Genomic DNA, 13,809 nt, shown 5'->3' on the forward strand with positions numbered 1-13,809 from the left:
TGCAGGATGGATGGTGGCTAACATATTGAGGTTGAATCCTGACAAGACGGAAGTACTGTTTTTGTGGGACGGTGGGTGGGCAGGTGTGGAGGACTTCCTGTGTTAGGAACCTGGCTCCCCAGGACCCAGTAGACAAGGCAACATCGGAGAGTGAGCGTTTCCTAGCTGACACCCCACAGCTTCAAACCCCCTTCCCTTCTGGACCTGGCACTCCAATATCAGTGGGAAGGGCAGGGCTGGAAGACAGCCCAGACGAGGGCAGTCTGCCAAGGGGTCAGATATCGCAGGAAGCATTATCTAGTGACAGTGAAGCAGAGCCAATTAACTATATCAGCCCGAGGAAGAATGGAAACACATCGCAAGAGGTGAGGTTACAGTCAGAGGACCTTCTCGGTGGTGGCACCCGACCTGCAGAACACCTTCTCATCAGATGTCAAGGAAATAAACAACTAGCTGACTTTTAGAAGACATCTGAAGGCAGCCCTGTTTAGGAAAGTTTTTGGTGTTTGATGTTTTATTGTGTTTTTAATATTCTGTTGGGAGCTGTCCAGAGTGGCTTGGGAAACCAGCCAGATGCGAGGGGTATAAATAACTGCCATAATATCACAGAATGATGACTCCAATCACACTAATGTTATTTTAGAGGTTTCCTTCCATCGTTGGGCAATAACTGTAGTCTAGCTGCTGCGAACAGAAAGGAAATTAATATTTTAGATTAAAGCGTACAAAATGGGGTCTAATATGGTTATAATAAGGCAAATGCTAAATTTGGACAGATAGATTGTTTATTGGAGGTCTGATAAAAAACTTTCCCCCAGAAGTGTGGATGACAGTACACTCCCACCAAACGTGAAAATGGGAATCCGAGACCTTCTGCATGCAAAGCAACTGCTCTGCCACTGAGCTGCACCCCCCCAATAACAAAGCCTAACTTTCTCCATCAGCTCCCTCTTTTTACAAAAGGTACACATTGTAATGACACTGGACGAGCCCTTAGTGTTGTCTTAAGTTACTGGTCTAAACCCCTTCCCAGGAGGAGGCTTTTCAGAAAATGGGGGGGGGGGTTGTCTTTCGCTGCCTCTGCGGGGAATTGAACCCATGAATTTCTCACTAAATAAATGGGAATATAGAGTTTCAGTGAAGCTTCAAATCTGACAGTACATCAACGAACTCACACAGGGGAGAAACCATTTAAATGTGTGGACTGTGGCAGAGCTTCAGTCACAATGGAATACTTTCTATTCATCAACGAACTCACATGGGTGAGAAACCATTTAAATGTCTGGAGTGTGGGAAGTGCTTTAGTAAGAGTGTAAGTCTTAGAAAACATCAACTATCTCACAGAGAAGTAACTGTTTAAATGGAAAAAGTGTGGAAATGTTTGAATTAAAATGGAGTTCTTAATATACATCTTCGGAGTCTCTCGGGGCATATGGGCATATGGAGTGTGCTATGTTTTCAACACAGATTTCACTTTGTCTCCCGTATCAATAAACTGATATAGGGGAAAATCAATTGTAAATGCATGGAGTGTATTTGATGTTCTGGTGTCTGTATGTACATATATGTATTAAAGCAATGAAGGTAATGTCTCATAATAGTAAGTATAATGAAAGATACCATGTACTGTTAGGGATGTGCAGAATGTGACCCATGAGTGAAGAAGAAGAAGAAGAAGAAGAAGAAGAAGAAGAAGAAGAAGAAGAAGAGTTTGGATTTGATATCCCGCCTTTCACTCCCTTTAAGGAGTCTCAAAGCGGCTAACATTCTCCTTTCCCTTCCTCCCCCACATCAAACACTCTGTGAGGTGAGTGGGGCTGAGAGACTTCAGAGAAGTGTGACTAGCCCAAGGTCACCCAGCAGCTGCATGTGGAGGAGCGGAGACGCGAACCCGGTTCCCCAGATTACGAGACTACCGCTCTTAACCACTACACCACACTGAATATGTGCTGAGACTCCATTGATATTTGGTCTTTGGCAGAGAGAGTTGGGAATGGAGTGTTGCGAGAAGTAGAACACAACAGTGATGTTTAGGAAGCAGAATTGGCTCTGGAATCCTAGGACTGTAGAGTTTAAAGGGTCATGGTAGTCCAATTCCCTGTTATAAGAACTGCATAAAGCCCATGGCTTGCGGAGAGCTGCCCAAAGCCCGGGGTGCATAGCGCTGCGCTCCCCGGGCTCCGGGCTGCAGGCAGCTATTCGCAAGCCTGCAGAGCCCGGCGGGAGTTCCCGCTGGGCTCCGCAGGCTTGCGGATAGCTTCCTGAAGCCTGGAGAGCGAGAGGTGTCGGTGCGCACCGACCCCTCTCGCTCTCCAGGCTTCAGCGAAAGCCTGCATTCACTCCGTAGGACGCACACACTTTCCCCCTTCATTTTTGGAGGGGGAAAAGTGTGTCCTATAGAGCGAAAAATACGGTATATTATGAAGCATCTTGCATTTGCTGAATCCAGGATAGGATAACTTTAAAAAATGTAGATTTGTTAGATTTGGAAGGTCATGATAAAAGATTCCGTTGGCATGTGTATTTATGATATCATAAGGCAAAAGCGCGGGTGGCGCTGTGGTCTAAACCACTGAGCCTAGGGCTTACCAATCGGAACGATGGTGGTTCGAATCCCTGTGACAGGGTGAGCTCCTGTTGTTCGGTCCCTGCTCCTGCCAACCTAGCAGATCAAAAGCACGTCAAAGTGCAAGTAGATAAATAGGTACCACTCCAGCGGGATGGTAAACGGCATTTCCGTGCGCTGCTCTGGTTTGCCAGAAGCGGATCACTCATGCTGGCTAAAAGACCCAGAAGCTGTACGCCGGCCCCCTTGGCCAATAAAGTGAGATGAGTGACCCAACCCCAGAGTCTGAAGGCGGCCCTGTTTTGGGAAGTATGATCTTGTATTGTTTTTAATATTCGGTTGGAATCACTCCTGCAAATGTCATTTCATCAACCAATTTCCCTATCTCTATTCAAAGGGCCTCCGCTGCAGATTTCCAAATGTAACAATTCACTGATAAATGTATCTATCTACTGGCTCATTGGGAAAACTCTAGAAAGTCATATAACAAAGCCTAACTTTCTCCATCAGCTCCCTCTTTTTTTAAAAAGGTACCCGTTGCAATGACACTGGACCAGCCTTTAGGGTTGTCTTAAGTTACTGCTCTAAACTCCTTCCCAGGACGAGAATTTTTAGAAATTCGGGGGGCGGGGGTCGCCCTTCGCTGCCTCTGCGGGGAATTGAACCCATGAATTTCTCACTAAGTAAACGGGAATGTAGAGCTTGCCGGCTGGGAAGTGAATTTCTGTTTTGCAAGGAAGGGGAGGCGGATCTCCTGCCCCTCCCCCTCCCTCTGGGTCAATGAGCTCCGCTTCCTAGAGAGGCAGGAAGGGATTTTTATTGCGGGGGAGGGAAGAGGCTATTTGGAGGGGAGGGGTCTCCATCCTCAGTCCAGGAAGAGAAGCGGACTTGGAGAAGAGGAGAAAGAGGTGCCGCATATTCGGGGGGTTATTTGGGGAGGGGGGGAAAGAAGGATTTGCATTCCCACTCCTTGAATCTACAAACAGGGCATTTGGGAAAGGAGGCGGGAGGATGGGGGGGGGGGAGAGACAGGAAATGGGGGAAGGGCTCCGCCCTTTCTCTGTGGGGAAGGGGGGCTGGATGCAGGCCCTCCTGTTGCAAAGTGGGGTCCCCCTCCCCCAACAGGGTTTGCTTGGCAAGATCCTTTTCGAAGCGCAGAGATCAAGCCAGGCTCCCCGGGTGGGGGGAGACTGGGGGGGGGGGCGAAGACACTTGAGACGAAACACAAAAGGGTGCCCCCCACTTCACCCAAACTACAAAGGGATTCGCAGCCCCCCCCTGTGCCTGTTGACTCAGCAGTCAGTCCTATTCCGTTCAAGGGGGGGGCAGCCCCATTCCACCTAGTGATGCTCCTCTCTGATCTGCCCCCCTCCGAAATCTGCTGCTGGAGCCCCTGCCTCAGTGGGGCGGAGATCGGGAGGGCAAGCAGGGGAGAGGAAGTGGAAGCAGCTGGAGAACAGAGTCGCCTCTGGGTTGGGGGAGATTTCGAGTTGGGGGGTGTGAGAAGTGGACATTGTCAAGGGAAATCGGCCTCCGTAGCTTCCTTAGTAAGAAAGAGGTTGATGGGAGAAGGAAGGGGGCAGACCCCCAGCTCCCCTTTCAGAAATCCTAGTCTGGCCGGCTGAGGTTGCTTTGGCACAAAGGAAAGAGCTTTGTTGTGTTTCCCATGTTGGGAGGGGGGGTTGCTGTGCTGCTTTTGTGCCCCAAAACTGGAGGGAAGAGGCGCATTTTCCATTTCCTGAAGCATGAAAAAGCACCTCGTCAGTTTCCCTCCTGCTTGGCAAGGGAAATGGGCCCGTGGATGGCAGGATTTGAAAGTGATCTAGGTCTCAGGAGTCCTTTAAAAAAGCTCCAATGGAAAGATTGGAGGAATTAAAGAAATACCCCCTCCCCAGCTGGACTTGGAGGAACGAGGGGGGAAGGATTTTAAGGCTGTTTCTTTCCAAAAAGAGGCTTCTCCAGATGTCCTCTTGGGACTTTGTCGGGAAGGAGAATCAAAGCTCCCAGGGGTGGGAGATCTGGCCTGCCTTGCAGGATTGGCTCAGCGCAGAGGTGCTGAGGGACTTTCTCTGCCGGTGCTGCCAGCCTCACTCCTGCCTGGCCTCATCCCCATCCAGGTTGCCAGGAGGGCCTTTATAATACTGTAAGGTAAAGGGACCCCTGACCATTAGGGGTCAGACCTCACCTGGAGTACTGTGTCCAGTTCTGGGCACCACAGTTCAAGAAGGACACTGACAAACTGGAACATGTCCAGAGGAGGGCAACCAAAATGGTCAAAGGCCTGGAAACGATGCCTTATGAGGAACGGCTAAGGGAGCTGGGCATGTTTAGCCTGGAGAAGAGGAGGTTAAGGGGTGATATGATAGCCATGTTCAAATATATGAAGGTATGTCACATGGAGGAGGGAGCTGCTGCTCCAGAGAAGCGGACACGGAGCAATGGATCCAAACTACAAGAAAGAAGATTCCACCTAAACATTAGGAAGAACTTCCTGACAGTAAGAGCTGTTCAACAGTGGAATTTGCTGCCAAGGAGTGTGGTGGAGTCTCCTTCTTTGGAGGTCTTTAAGCAGAGGCTTGACAGCCATATGTCAGGAGTGCTCTGATGGTGTTTCCTGCTTGGCAGGGGGTTGGACTCGATGGCCCTTGTGGTCTCTTCCAACTCTATGATTCTATGATTCTAGGTCCAGTCATGACCGACTCTGGGGTTGTGGCACTCATCTCGCTTTATTAGCCGAGGGAGCCAGCGTACAGCTTCCAGGTCATGTGGCCAGCATGACTAAGCCGCTTCTGGCGAACCAGAGCAGTACATGGAAACGCCGTTTACCTTCCTGCCGAGGAAAGGTAAACCTTTCTCTATTTATCTACTTGCACTTTGACGTGCTTTCGAACTGCTAGGTTGGCAGGATAGCGTAGGTGATCTAAAACCCACCACCTGGGCAATGCTCACACCAGAACTCTGCAAGGTGGGCCAGGATGACAGCCAGTTTAGTGTTTGGGACAGGGATGGAGACCATTCTCCAGGCTGAGGGCCACATTCGCTCCTGAGCAGCCTTCCGGGGGCCACTTTCCATTGATGGGTATGGCAGAGGACAGAGTAGAGCTATGGAGGTGACTCTGAGCTTTGTCCAGGAGCTGCCTGCCTTCCAGGGATTTTTTTCCAGCCCCACCAAAAAACCCCAGGAGGCAGCTGGGAAGCGTTGGAGAGAGGGTGTGGCGCTGGGGAAGTTCCTGAGGGCCAGAGAGAGAGAGAGAGAGAAAGGATTTGAGGGCCAATTCAGCCCCTGGGTCTGAGGTTCCCCACCCTGCAGTTCGGGTGCTGGGCTTCCACCAGGGAGACCCAGTCTCCCATCCCCATTCTCAGGAGGGATGCCCTGTGCCCAGTTTGGACCCCCTGAATATTTCTCCTCCTGGCCTTCCTCCCAGTGTAGGGAAGATAAAAGGGGACACACACACAGGTTCCTAAGAGGAAGGACTAGGGGGCCATAAGCCACTGAACTTCCTATCTCTGTCCCCTAAACTGCAATCCATGTTAGCACATAAAGGTAAAGGTACCCCTTCCCGTACGGGCCAGTCATGTCCGACTCTGGGGCTGCGCGCCCATCTCGCTTAAGAGGCCGGGGGCCAGCGCTGTCCGAAGACACTTCCGGGTCACGTGGCCAGCGTGACGAAGCTGCTCTGGCGAGCCAGCACCAGCGCAGCACACGGAAACGCCGTTTACCTTCCCGCTATACAGCGGTACCTATTTATCTACTTGCACTTAAGGGTGCTTTCGGACTGCTAGGTGGGCAGGAGCTGGGACCGAACGACAGGAGCTCACCCCGCCGCGGGGATTCAAACCGCCGACCATACGATCGGCAAGTCCTAGGCGCTGAGGTTTTACCCACAGCGCCACCCCGTGTCCCATGTTAGTGCATAGAGTGCTCTAAATAATTCCATCTGCTCCACTTCTTCACCCTGGTGCCCTCCAGGTGTTGCTTTTCTTCTGAGTGCAAATTCAGCACATAATTTAGGAGTTTTCCTTATTTTCTTCATTCTAAATGTATCAAAGGGTCAGAAACTATTTTCCTGGGTAGCTGTTTGGAGGATAGGAAAAGTGTCTGCAGATGTACTGATCGTAATGGTTTCTGCGAAGCTTCTTTAAAAGTTTGGGATTTGATCCTAGAACTTTACAAACCGAAGCTGAATGTCCCCTAAAGACTGAGGCAGCTTATAGTATTATAAAGAGCCTGCAGAAAGGATTACATCCTTCCAGTTCTTTGTAATTAGGATTTATGGGTATTAGTTTATGGGACACAGGTGGCGCTGTGGGTTAAAGCCTCAGTGCCTAGGACTTGCCGATCGAAAGGTCGGCGGTTTGAATCCCTGCGGTGGGGTGCGCTCCCGTTGCTCGTTCCCAGCGCCTGCCAACCTAGCAGTTCGAAAGAACCCCCGGGGGCTTACTAGCGGGAAGGTAAACGGTGTTCCGTGTGCTGCGCTGGCTCGCCAGATGCAGCTTGTCACGCTGGCCACGTGACCCGGAAGTGTCTGCGGACAGCGCTGGCTCCCGGCCTCTAGAGTGAGATGAGCGCACAACCCTAGAGTCTGTCAAGACTGGCCCGTACGGGCAGGGGTACCTTTACCTTTACCTTTTACTAGTTTATTAGTACTGGTATTTGTAATTTGTAAATAAATCTGCCTTTCTGTGAACTGTTCTGAGACATCCGGGTATAGGGCGGTATATAAATTCAATAATAATAATAATAATAATTTCTCCATTGTTCTCCTTAAAGAGCTGCTCCCTGCATTGAAGTGCATCGTGGCAACAGCTGAGAGAGTCCCAGAAGTGGCCCAGTTTACGCCTCCTCCTCCTCCTCCGTCCTTTCCACTGGCAACGCAATGGCCTCCGAGACCCCCTCTGAACGGCCTCTTCTTAAAGGTGGAGTAGAAAGAGGGGCCAGGCAGCTTCCTCAGGTAGGGAAAGAGCAAGGGAGCAGGGAGGAGGGAAGAGGCACAGATGGGACCACCCAGCCTCCCTCTGTGTTGAGTGGGGATGATGGGGATCTAAGAGAAGCTCTGTTTTCTTCCTCTTCTTCTTACAGGCCCTCTTGACCTTTGAGGAGGTGGCTGTGTTTTTCACGGAGGAGGAGTGGGCTCTGCTGGATCCTGGCCAAAGAGCTCTGCACAAGGAAGTCATGGAGGAGAATTATGAGATGGTGGCCTCTTTAGGTGAGGGCACATTTTTATTCCTCTTGTCTGTTAGACGTTGGAGGGGTGAATCTGCTGTTTGAGCCATTTATTCATGTAGTGTCATCTTCTTTGGCGACCCCTCGTAGCCGAGTAAGATTGTCTTCCATGAACACCTTCTTAAGGGTGTGTCCGTAAGTGACTATACAGGCCAGTTCTGGATCCATACATTCTTCCACAGTGGGGACATAGGTTTCTGGGCAGGAGTTAATCACAGCGAGGTTTTGCCAAACATGCTTTCCTCGTCCTGAGTTTGTGCTTCTTCAAAGTCCATGAAGCCTTTGGTAAAGCTATTTTCCAGTTGGCACTCTTGCAAGCCAGTGTTTCCCAATTTTCTATGCCTATACTTCATTTTTTTAGATTAGCCTTCAGAACATCTTGAAACCACTTTAGTTGTCCACCTGTATTTCAGTTTCCATTCTTAAGTTGGAAATAGAGTAGTTGCTTTGGAAGACAATAATCAGGCATCTGAACAACATGACCAGCCCAACGAAGTTGATGTTGAAGATTGTAGTTTATAACAACACTGTACTTTTATCAGTAGGTAACTCTTCATAAGCTGATATTGTGGTATGAATTCCCAAAAAAAAACCAAAAAAGGGAAAATCAACAAAGAGACTCAGGTTAATAATTGTGGTATGAGGTTTCCTGGTCCATATCATTTATTAGCTTTTAATGGGCCAGCAGATACTTTATTGTCTTTGCTGCAAAAGATTAATATTTTTCTATATTTTTAGAGTCATATAAAGTAATATCTCTGGTTACAAACTGTCCTCCTTGCGAAAGCTCCACTAACCTGGAAGTAGGTCTCCTGGTTGCGAACTTTGCACCAGGATGCGAGTGGAATCGCCCCATTAGTGAAAGTGTGCCTCAGGTTAAGAACGGTTTTGAGTTGAGAACGGATCAAATTAAGTTCATAACCAGAGGTACCACTGTATTAGTAATATAGCACTTATGTTTTACTTATTCCTCATAGAGTGGCTCTGATGCTCAGGTCTGAGCTCATCTCCTCGTTTGGAACTGAAAAATACAGGCATGTCCTGGACAGATTGAGAGGTCCATACCTCCACTGGGAGACTGTACCTTTGTATGTCTCCTTTTAGTGTATAGGAATATAAAACCAGTCCTGAAAGACCTACATTGGCTCCCAGTACGTTTCCGAGCACAATTCAAAGTGTTGGTGTTGACCTTTAAAGCCCTAAATGGCCAAGGAACATCTCCACCCCCATTGTTCTGCCCGGACGCCGAGGATCAGAATGAGGGCCCATCTTTTCCAGCATCCTGGTGCAGGTGTAGGTGATGTGTACAGTGGGTTGGAATGTATCAGCAAGAAATTACAGATCATGGAGGCAGGAGAAAACTGAATACAGAGGTGCAGTATTTTCACAGGAGGGGGAAAGTGTGTCCCTCCAGATGTTGCTGCACTACAACTCCCATCATCCCTGGTCATTGGCCGTCTTTGCTTGGGTTTATGCTGCTTAGAGTCCAACCACATCTGGAAGGCCATAGATGTCTCACCTCACCACAGAAGAGAAGGTGCTGATTGGCCTTGCTGTGTGTTAAGTTCTCTGGTTCTCTTCCTTGAATACCTAACAATATTTTCTTATCTTCCATCCACAACACTTTAAACCAGGTGATGGAGAAGGCAATCAGAATCTTGAGGGGCCATCTGTAAAGTACTTCACTGCGAGTGAACACCTTAGGACACATCTTCAAACTAACACTGAGGAGAAACCCTTTAAATGTATGGCGTGCGGAAAAGGCTTCAGTGAAAAGGGAAAACTTACCATACATCAACGAATTCACACAGGGGAGAAACCGTTTGAATGTATGCAGTGTGGAAAGAACTTCAGACAGTCTTCACACCTTACTGTACATCAACGAACTCACACAGGGGAGAAACCATTTAAATGTATTGAGTGCGGGAAGTGCTTCAGTGAGAGTGGAAGTTTTACTCTACATCAAAGAATTCATACAGGGGAAAGGCCATATAAATGTATTGAGTGTGGGAAGTGTTTCAGTGAAAGTAGAAAACTTACTGTACATCAACAAATTCACACAGGGGAGAAACCCTTTAAATGTACGGAATGTGGAAAAAGCTTCAGTCAGAGTGGAAGCCTTACTGTACATCAACAAATTCACAGAGAGGAAAAACCATTCAGATGTTTGGAGTGCGGAAAGAGCTTTAGTCAGAGTGGAAGCCTTACTATACATCAACGAACTCACACAGGGGAGAAACCATTCAGATGTATGGAGTGTGGGAAATGCTTCAGTCAGTGTTCACACCTTACTAGACATCAGCGGACTCACACAGGGGAGAAACCATTTAAATGTATGGAGTGTGGAAAGAGCTTCAGTCACAATGGAATCCTTACTGTTCATCTACGAACTCACACAGGGGAGAAACCATTTAAATGTATGGAGTGTGGGCAGAGCTTCATTCACAATGGAATCCTTACTGTACATCAACGAACTCACACAGGGGAGAAACCATTTAAATGTATGGAGTGTGGAAAGACCTTCAGTCAGTGTTCACACCTTACTATACATCAACGAACTCACACTGGGGAGAAACCATTCAAATGTATGGAGTGTGGGAAGGGCTTCAGTCACAATGGAATACTTACTGTACATCAACGAACTCATACAGGGGAGAAACCATTTAAATGTATGGAGTGTGGGAAGGGTTTCAGTGAGAGTGGAGCTCTTACAAGACATCAACAAACTCACACAGGGGAGAAACCATTTAAATGTATCGAGTGCGGAAAGAGCTTCAGACACACCTCACACCTTACTCTACATCTACGAACTCACACAGGGGAGAAACCATTTAGATGTACAGAGTGTGGAAAGAGCTTCAGTCGGTGTTCACATCTTAATATACATCTACGAACACACACAGGGGAGAAACCATTTAAATGTATGCATTGTGGAAAGGGTTTCATTGAGAGTGGAGCTCTTACTAAACATCAACGATCTCACACAGGGGAGAAACCATTTAAATGTTTGGAGTGTGGGAAGTGCTTCGGTAAGAGTGTAACTCTTAGAAAACATCAGCAAACTCACAGAGAAACAACTGTTTAAATGAAAGTGTCGAATGTGTTTCACTTATAATGGAGTTCTTAATCAACACCTATGGACTCTCACAGGGGAGAACTCATTTAGATATATGGAGTGTTTCAAGTTTTCCCCACAGAGTTCACTTTGTGCTTCATATCAACAATCTCAAATAGGGAAAAATCAATTGTAAATGCATGGAGTATATTTGATGTTCTGGTGAAAAGTTGTACATATATTTGTTAAAGCAATGAAGGTAATTTCTCATAATTGTAAGTTTAATGCTAAAGATAATGTACTGTTAGGGATGTGCAGAATGTGATTCTGGAATGCTCATTGAGAGTAAACGTGCTGAGAGTCTGTTGATATTTGGTATTTGGCAGAGAGAGTTGGGAATGGAGAGTTGTGAAAAGTGGAGCATGACAGTAGTATTTAGGAAGCAGGATTGGCTCTGGAATCCTAGAACTGAAGCGTTGAAAGGGACTCTTAAGGTCTTCTAGTCCAGTTCCCCGTTATAAGAACAGCAGCATAAAGCCCATTTTTATAATTGCAATAAAGGAACAATTAAAACACAAAATGAGTGAAAAGTATTCATTAAACATTGCTACATTGTTTATATTTTATAAATTCATTGTTTTACCTTCCCTTCTCATTCATGGGTACATTAACTGCAAAGGGGATAAAATCCCTGGTGGTAGCCAGAATAAAGGAGGTGTTGAGGGCAACAACCAATATGGGGAGGGAAGGTGGCACAGGAAAATGTGGGCATTGCCAGTGGTTTCAGGAGAGTCCTTTCCCTGTGGAGAAAGGAATCTGTGCCCAAGTAATTGGCCCATCTTTCAGAAATCGAGATGATTGGCAGATCTGCAAATCTATTATGAAGCAGCCTGCCTGAGTTGGTTAAAAGAATGGATTACATTGGATATTGCAGACATCCTGGACCTAGAAGGCCATTATTTAAAATTTTGCTGGCATGCATGTTTGTGTTATGGTGAGGCAATAATTTACAAAAGCTTTACAGACCATATTGTAAGGGAGAATTTGTATAGAGTTTGGGAGAAATATAAAAGTCTGTTGAAAATTAAAACACCTTTACGGCTATCTCCTGTTGAGGCTATTACAATACAGAAAGGTGATATGGATAGACAATGGGCAACTTACAGGGAATTGTAACTTACAGGCCCATTTTTCAGAAATCTGTAGAAAGAGCAAGCAGTATAGGGGGCTGAAAGAAGAGTTCATCTGGAGCTGCTCCTCCCTCCAGGTCCTTCCAGGTCCTGCAAGCTGCCCACAGTTGGACTTCACCCCAAAGCCCCCTCCTCTATCGCCTCCTGAGACAGACAGATGCCAACAGGGGTCTCTCTGCTTGACGAGGATTCCACCTGGGACCTCCTGTAGGCAAAAGCATTGAATTCAAGACCTTTTAAAATAAATCATTTATTCAAAATAAATACAGCTTTGTCTACTGCCATAAAATCACAGAATGATCACTCCAATCCTCAATCCCACATCATGGTCATGTTGGCTCCCCCAGTACCCTCAGTAGGAACCCAACTACCGATTTGCTTGGCTAGACATTGCCAATCATTATATCCCCTCCACAAATACCTCCGTGGTGATGATGAAGTTGATGGCATTAAAATACTGTGTTCTTCAATAAATGGCGACCAGATTGTGTCAAAGGTATGTTTTTTGGAGATGCCTTTGATTAGACACCGATGGCATGTGAGGCATTCCGATGGAGCACGTACGCCCAATGCGTCAATCTCATTGTTCGCACGATGGATGTTAGGGTCACAGGTGAAATTTTCCAAAATCATCAGAATCACTCTTGCAAATGTCCCTACAAAACATTTCATCAACCAGTTTTCCTATCTCTATTCAAAGGGCCTCCATTGCAGATTTCCAAATGTAACAATTCACTGATAAATGTATCTATGTACTGTACTGGCTTCCTGGGGAAACTTTAGAAAGTCATATAAAATCGCTCAAGTATCAGATTTGCGCAATCCAACTTTGTTCTGTTCAGGAAAGGAATGGGCGTCTTGGACGTGGGCAGAGGCAGCCATAATCCCTGGAGCCTGAGACCACGTACTCAGCAGCCTCCTTGTCTGGCTGATAATCGCTGGCATTCTGGCTCCTGTGTGGTAGCCATATCAGAAACAAGGTAAACCCAGCCGCAGTTTTTTAAGGATCTTGGTCAAGACAAAAGGGAGTGATTAACTTGACCAAGAGAACAGGAACATGTACATCAGGCATGTTCAACAGGTCGATCACGATCTACCTGTCGATCGTGGGACGTGTAATAAATGTAAATCTGCCCTTATTCCCTTATGGGGAACACAAGAGCCCTTATGGAGTCCTTTGCAGGTTTTTCATCAGTCGGATAAAATAACAGAGGCCAATCAGAGAATATTGAGAAGCAAAGCAGCTACTAAGTCTGGTCTTTATTCAACTGTTGCAACAGGGTGCTCCCCTCACACGCAGGAGGAGGAGGACACAGAACAAAGGTGTGTCTGCCCTTATATAGACATTTTAAATTGCCAGCCCTAGAGTCCAAGACCACCCCCAGAAACATCATACCTACATCACAGAAAGGTCTACAACAGAAATCTGAGTGCGTTATTTACCTCTTGTCTGTCAGATTACCTGTTAATGCTTACTTGATTGGATACCCTGGGGAGCCTGGCCAGTCTTCTGTAATGACAAATACTTAGTTCCTGAGCCAGGTCACAGGCTCACCCTATTCATACACAGACATAGAATCATAGAGTTGGAAGAGACCACAAGGGCCATCGAGTCCAACCCCCTGCCAAGCAGGAAACACCATCAGAGCACTCCTGACATATGGTTGTCAAGCCTCTGCTTAAAGACCTCCAAAGAAGGAGACTCCACCACGCTCCTTGGCAGCAAATTCCACTGTCAAACAGCTCTTACTGTCAGGAAGTTCTTCCTAATGTT

At 47.0% G+C, this 13,809-nt stretch overlaps 3 protein-coding genes across 9 annotated transcripts in view; all 3 read left to right on the forward strand.

Annotated features, from left to right (window-relative positions):
• Positions 1 to 11,425, forward strand: part of LOC310670634 (uncharacterized protein) — a 43,973-nt gene extending 32,548 nt beyond the window's left edge. Inside the window, exon 2 of the mRNA XM_083426258.1 lies at positions 9,328 to 11,425. Within this exon, the coding sequence (XP_083282384.1) occupies positions 9,538 to 10,875 (1,338 nt within the window). The 5' untranslated portion in view covers positions 9,328 to 9,537 and the 3' untranslated portion in view covers positions 10,876 to 11,425. The remainder of the gene's footprint in view (positions 1 to 9,327) is intronic.
• LOC310670150 (uncharacterized protein) overlaps positions 1 to 13,809 on the forward strand; it is a 71,924-nt gene that overhangs the window by 45,475 nt on the left and 12,640 nt on the right. For 3 of the 7 annotated variants that reach the window (XM_083424913.1, XM_083424912.1, XM_083424915.1), the window contains 2 exons: positions 7,338 to 7,518; positions 7,647 to 7,773. In XM_083424913.1, coding sequence (XP_083281039.1) covers positions 7,444 to 7,518; positions 7,647 to 7,773 — 202 coding nt within the window. In that variant the 5' untranslated portion in view covers positions 7,338 to 7,443. Of the gene's footprint in view, positions 1 to 3,336; positions 3,475 to 5,508; positions 5,532 to 7,228; positions 7,250 to 7,337; positions 7,519 to 7,646; positions 7,774 to 13,809 lie in introns of those variants that run through there. The other 4 variants (XM_083424911.1, XM_083424917.1, XM_083424914.1 and 1 more) reach the window with 4 other exon arrangements.
• Positions 1 to 13,809, forward strand: part of LOC310670188 (uncharacterized protein) — a 59,414-nt gene that overhangs the window by 36,778 nt on the left and 8,827 nt on the right. The gene's annotated exons all lie outside the window — the stretch shown is intronic.

The sequence above is a fragment of the Podarcis tiliguerta genome (assembly GCF_965153285.1).
Source record: "Podarcis tiliguerta genome assembly, chromosome: 2".
NCBI lineage: Eukaryota > Metazoa > Chordata > Lepidosauria > Squamata > Lacertidae > Podarcis > Podarcis tiliguerta.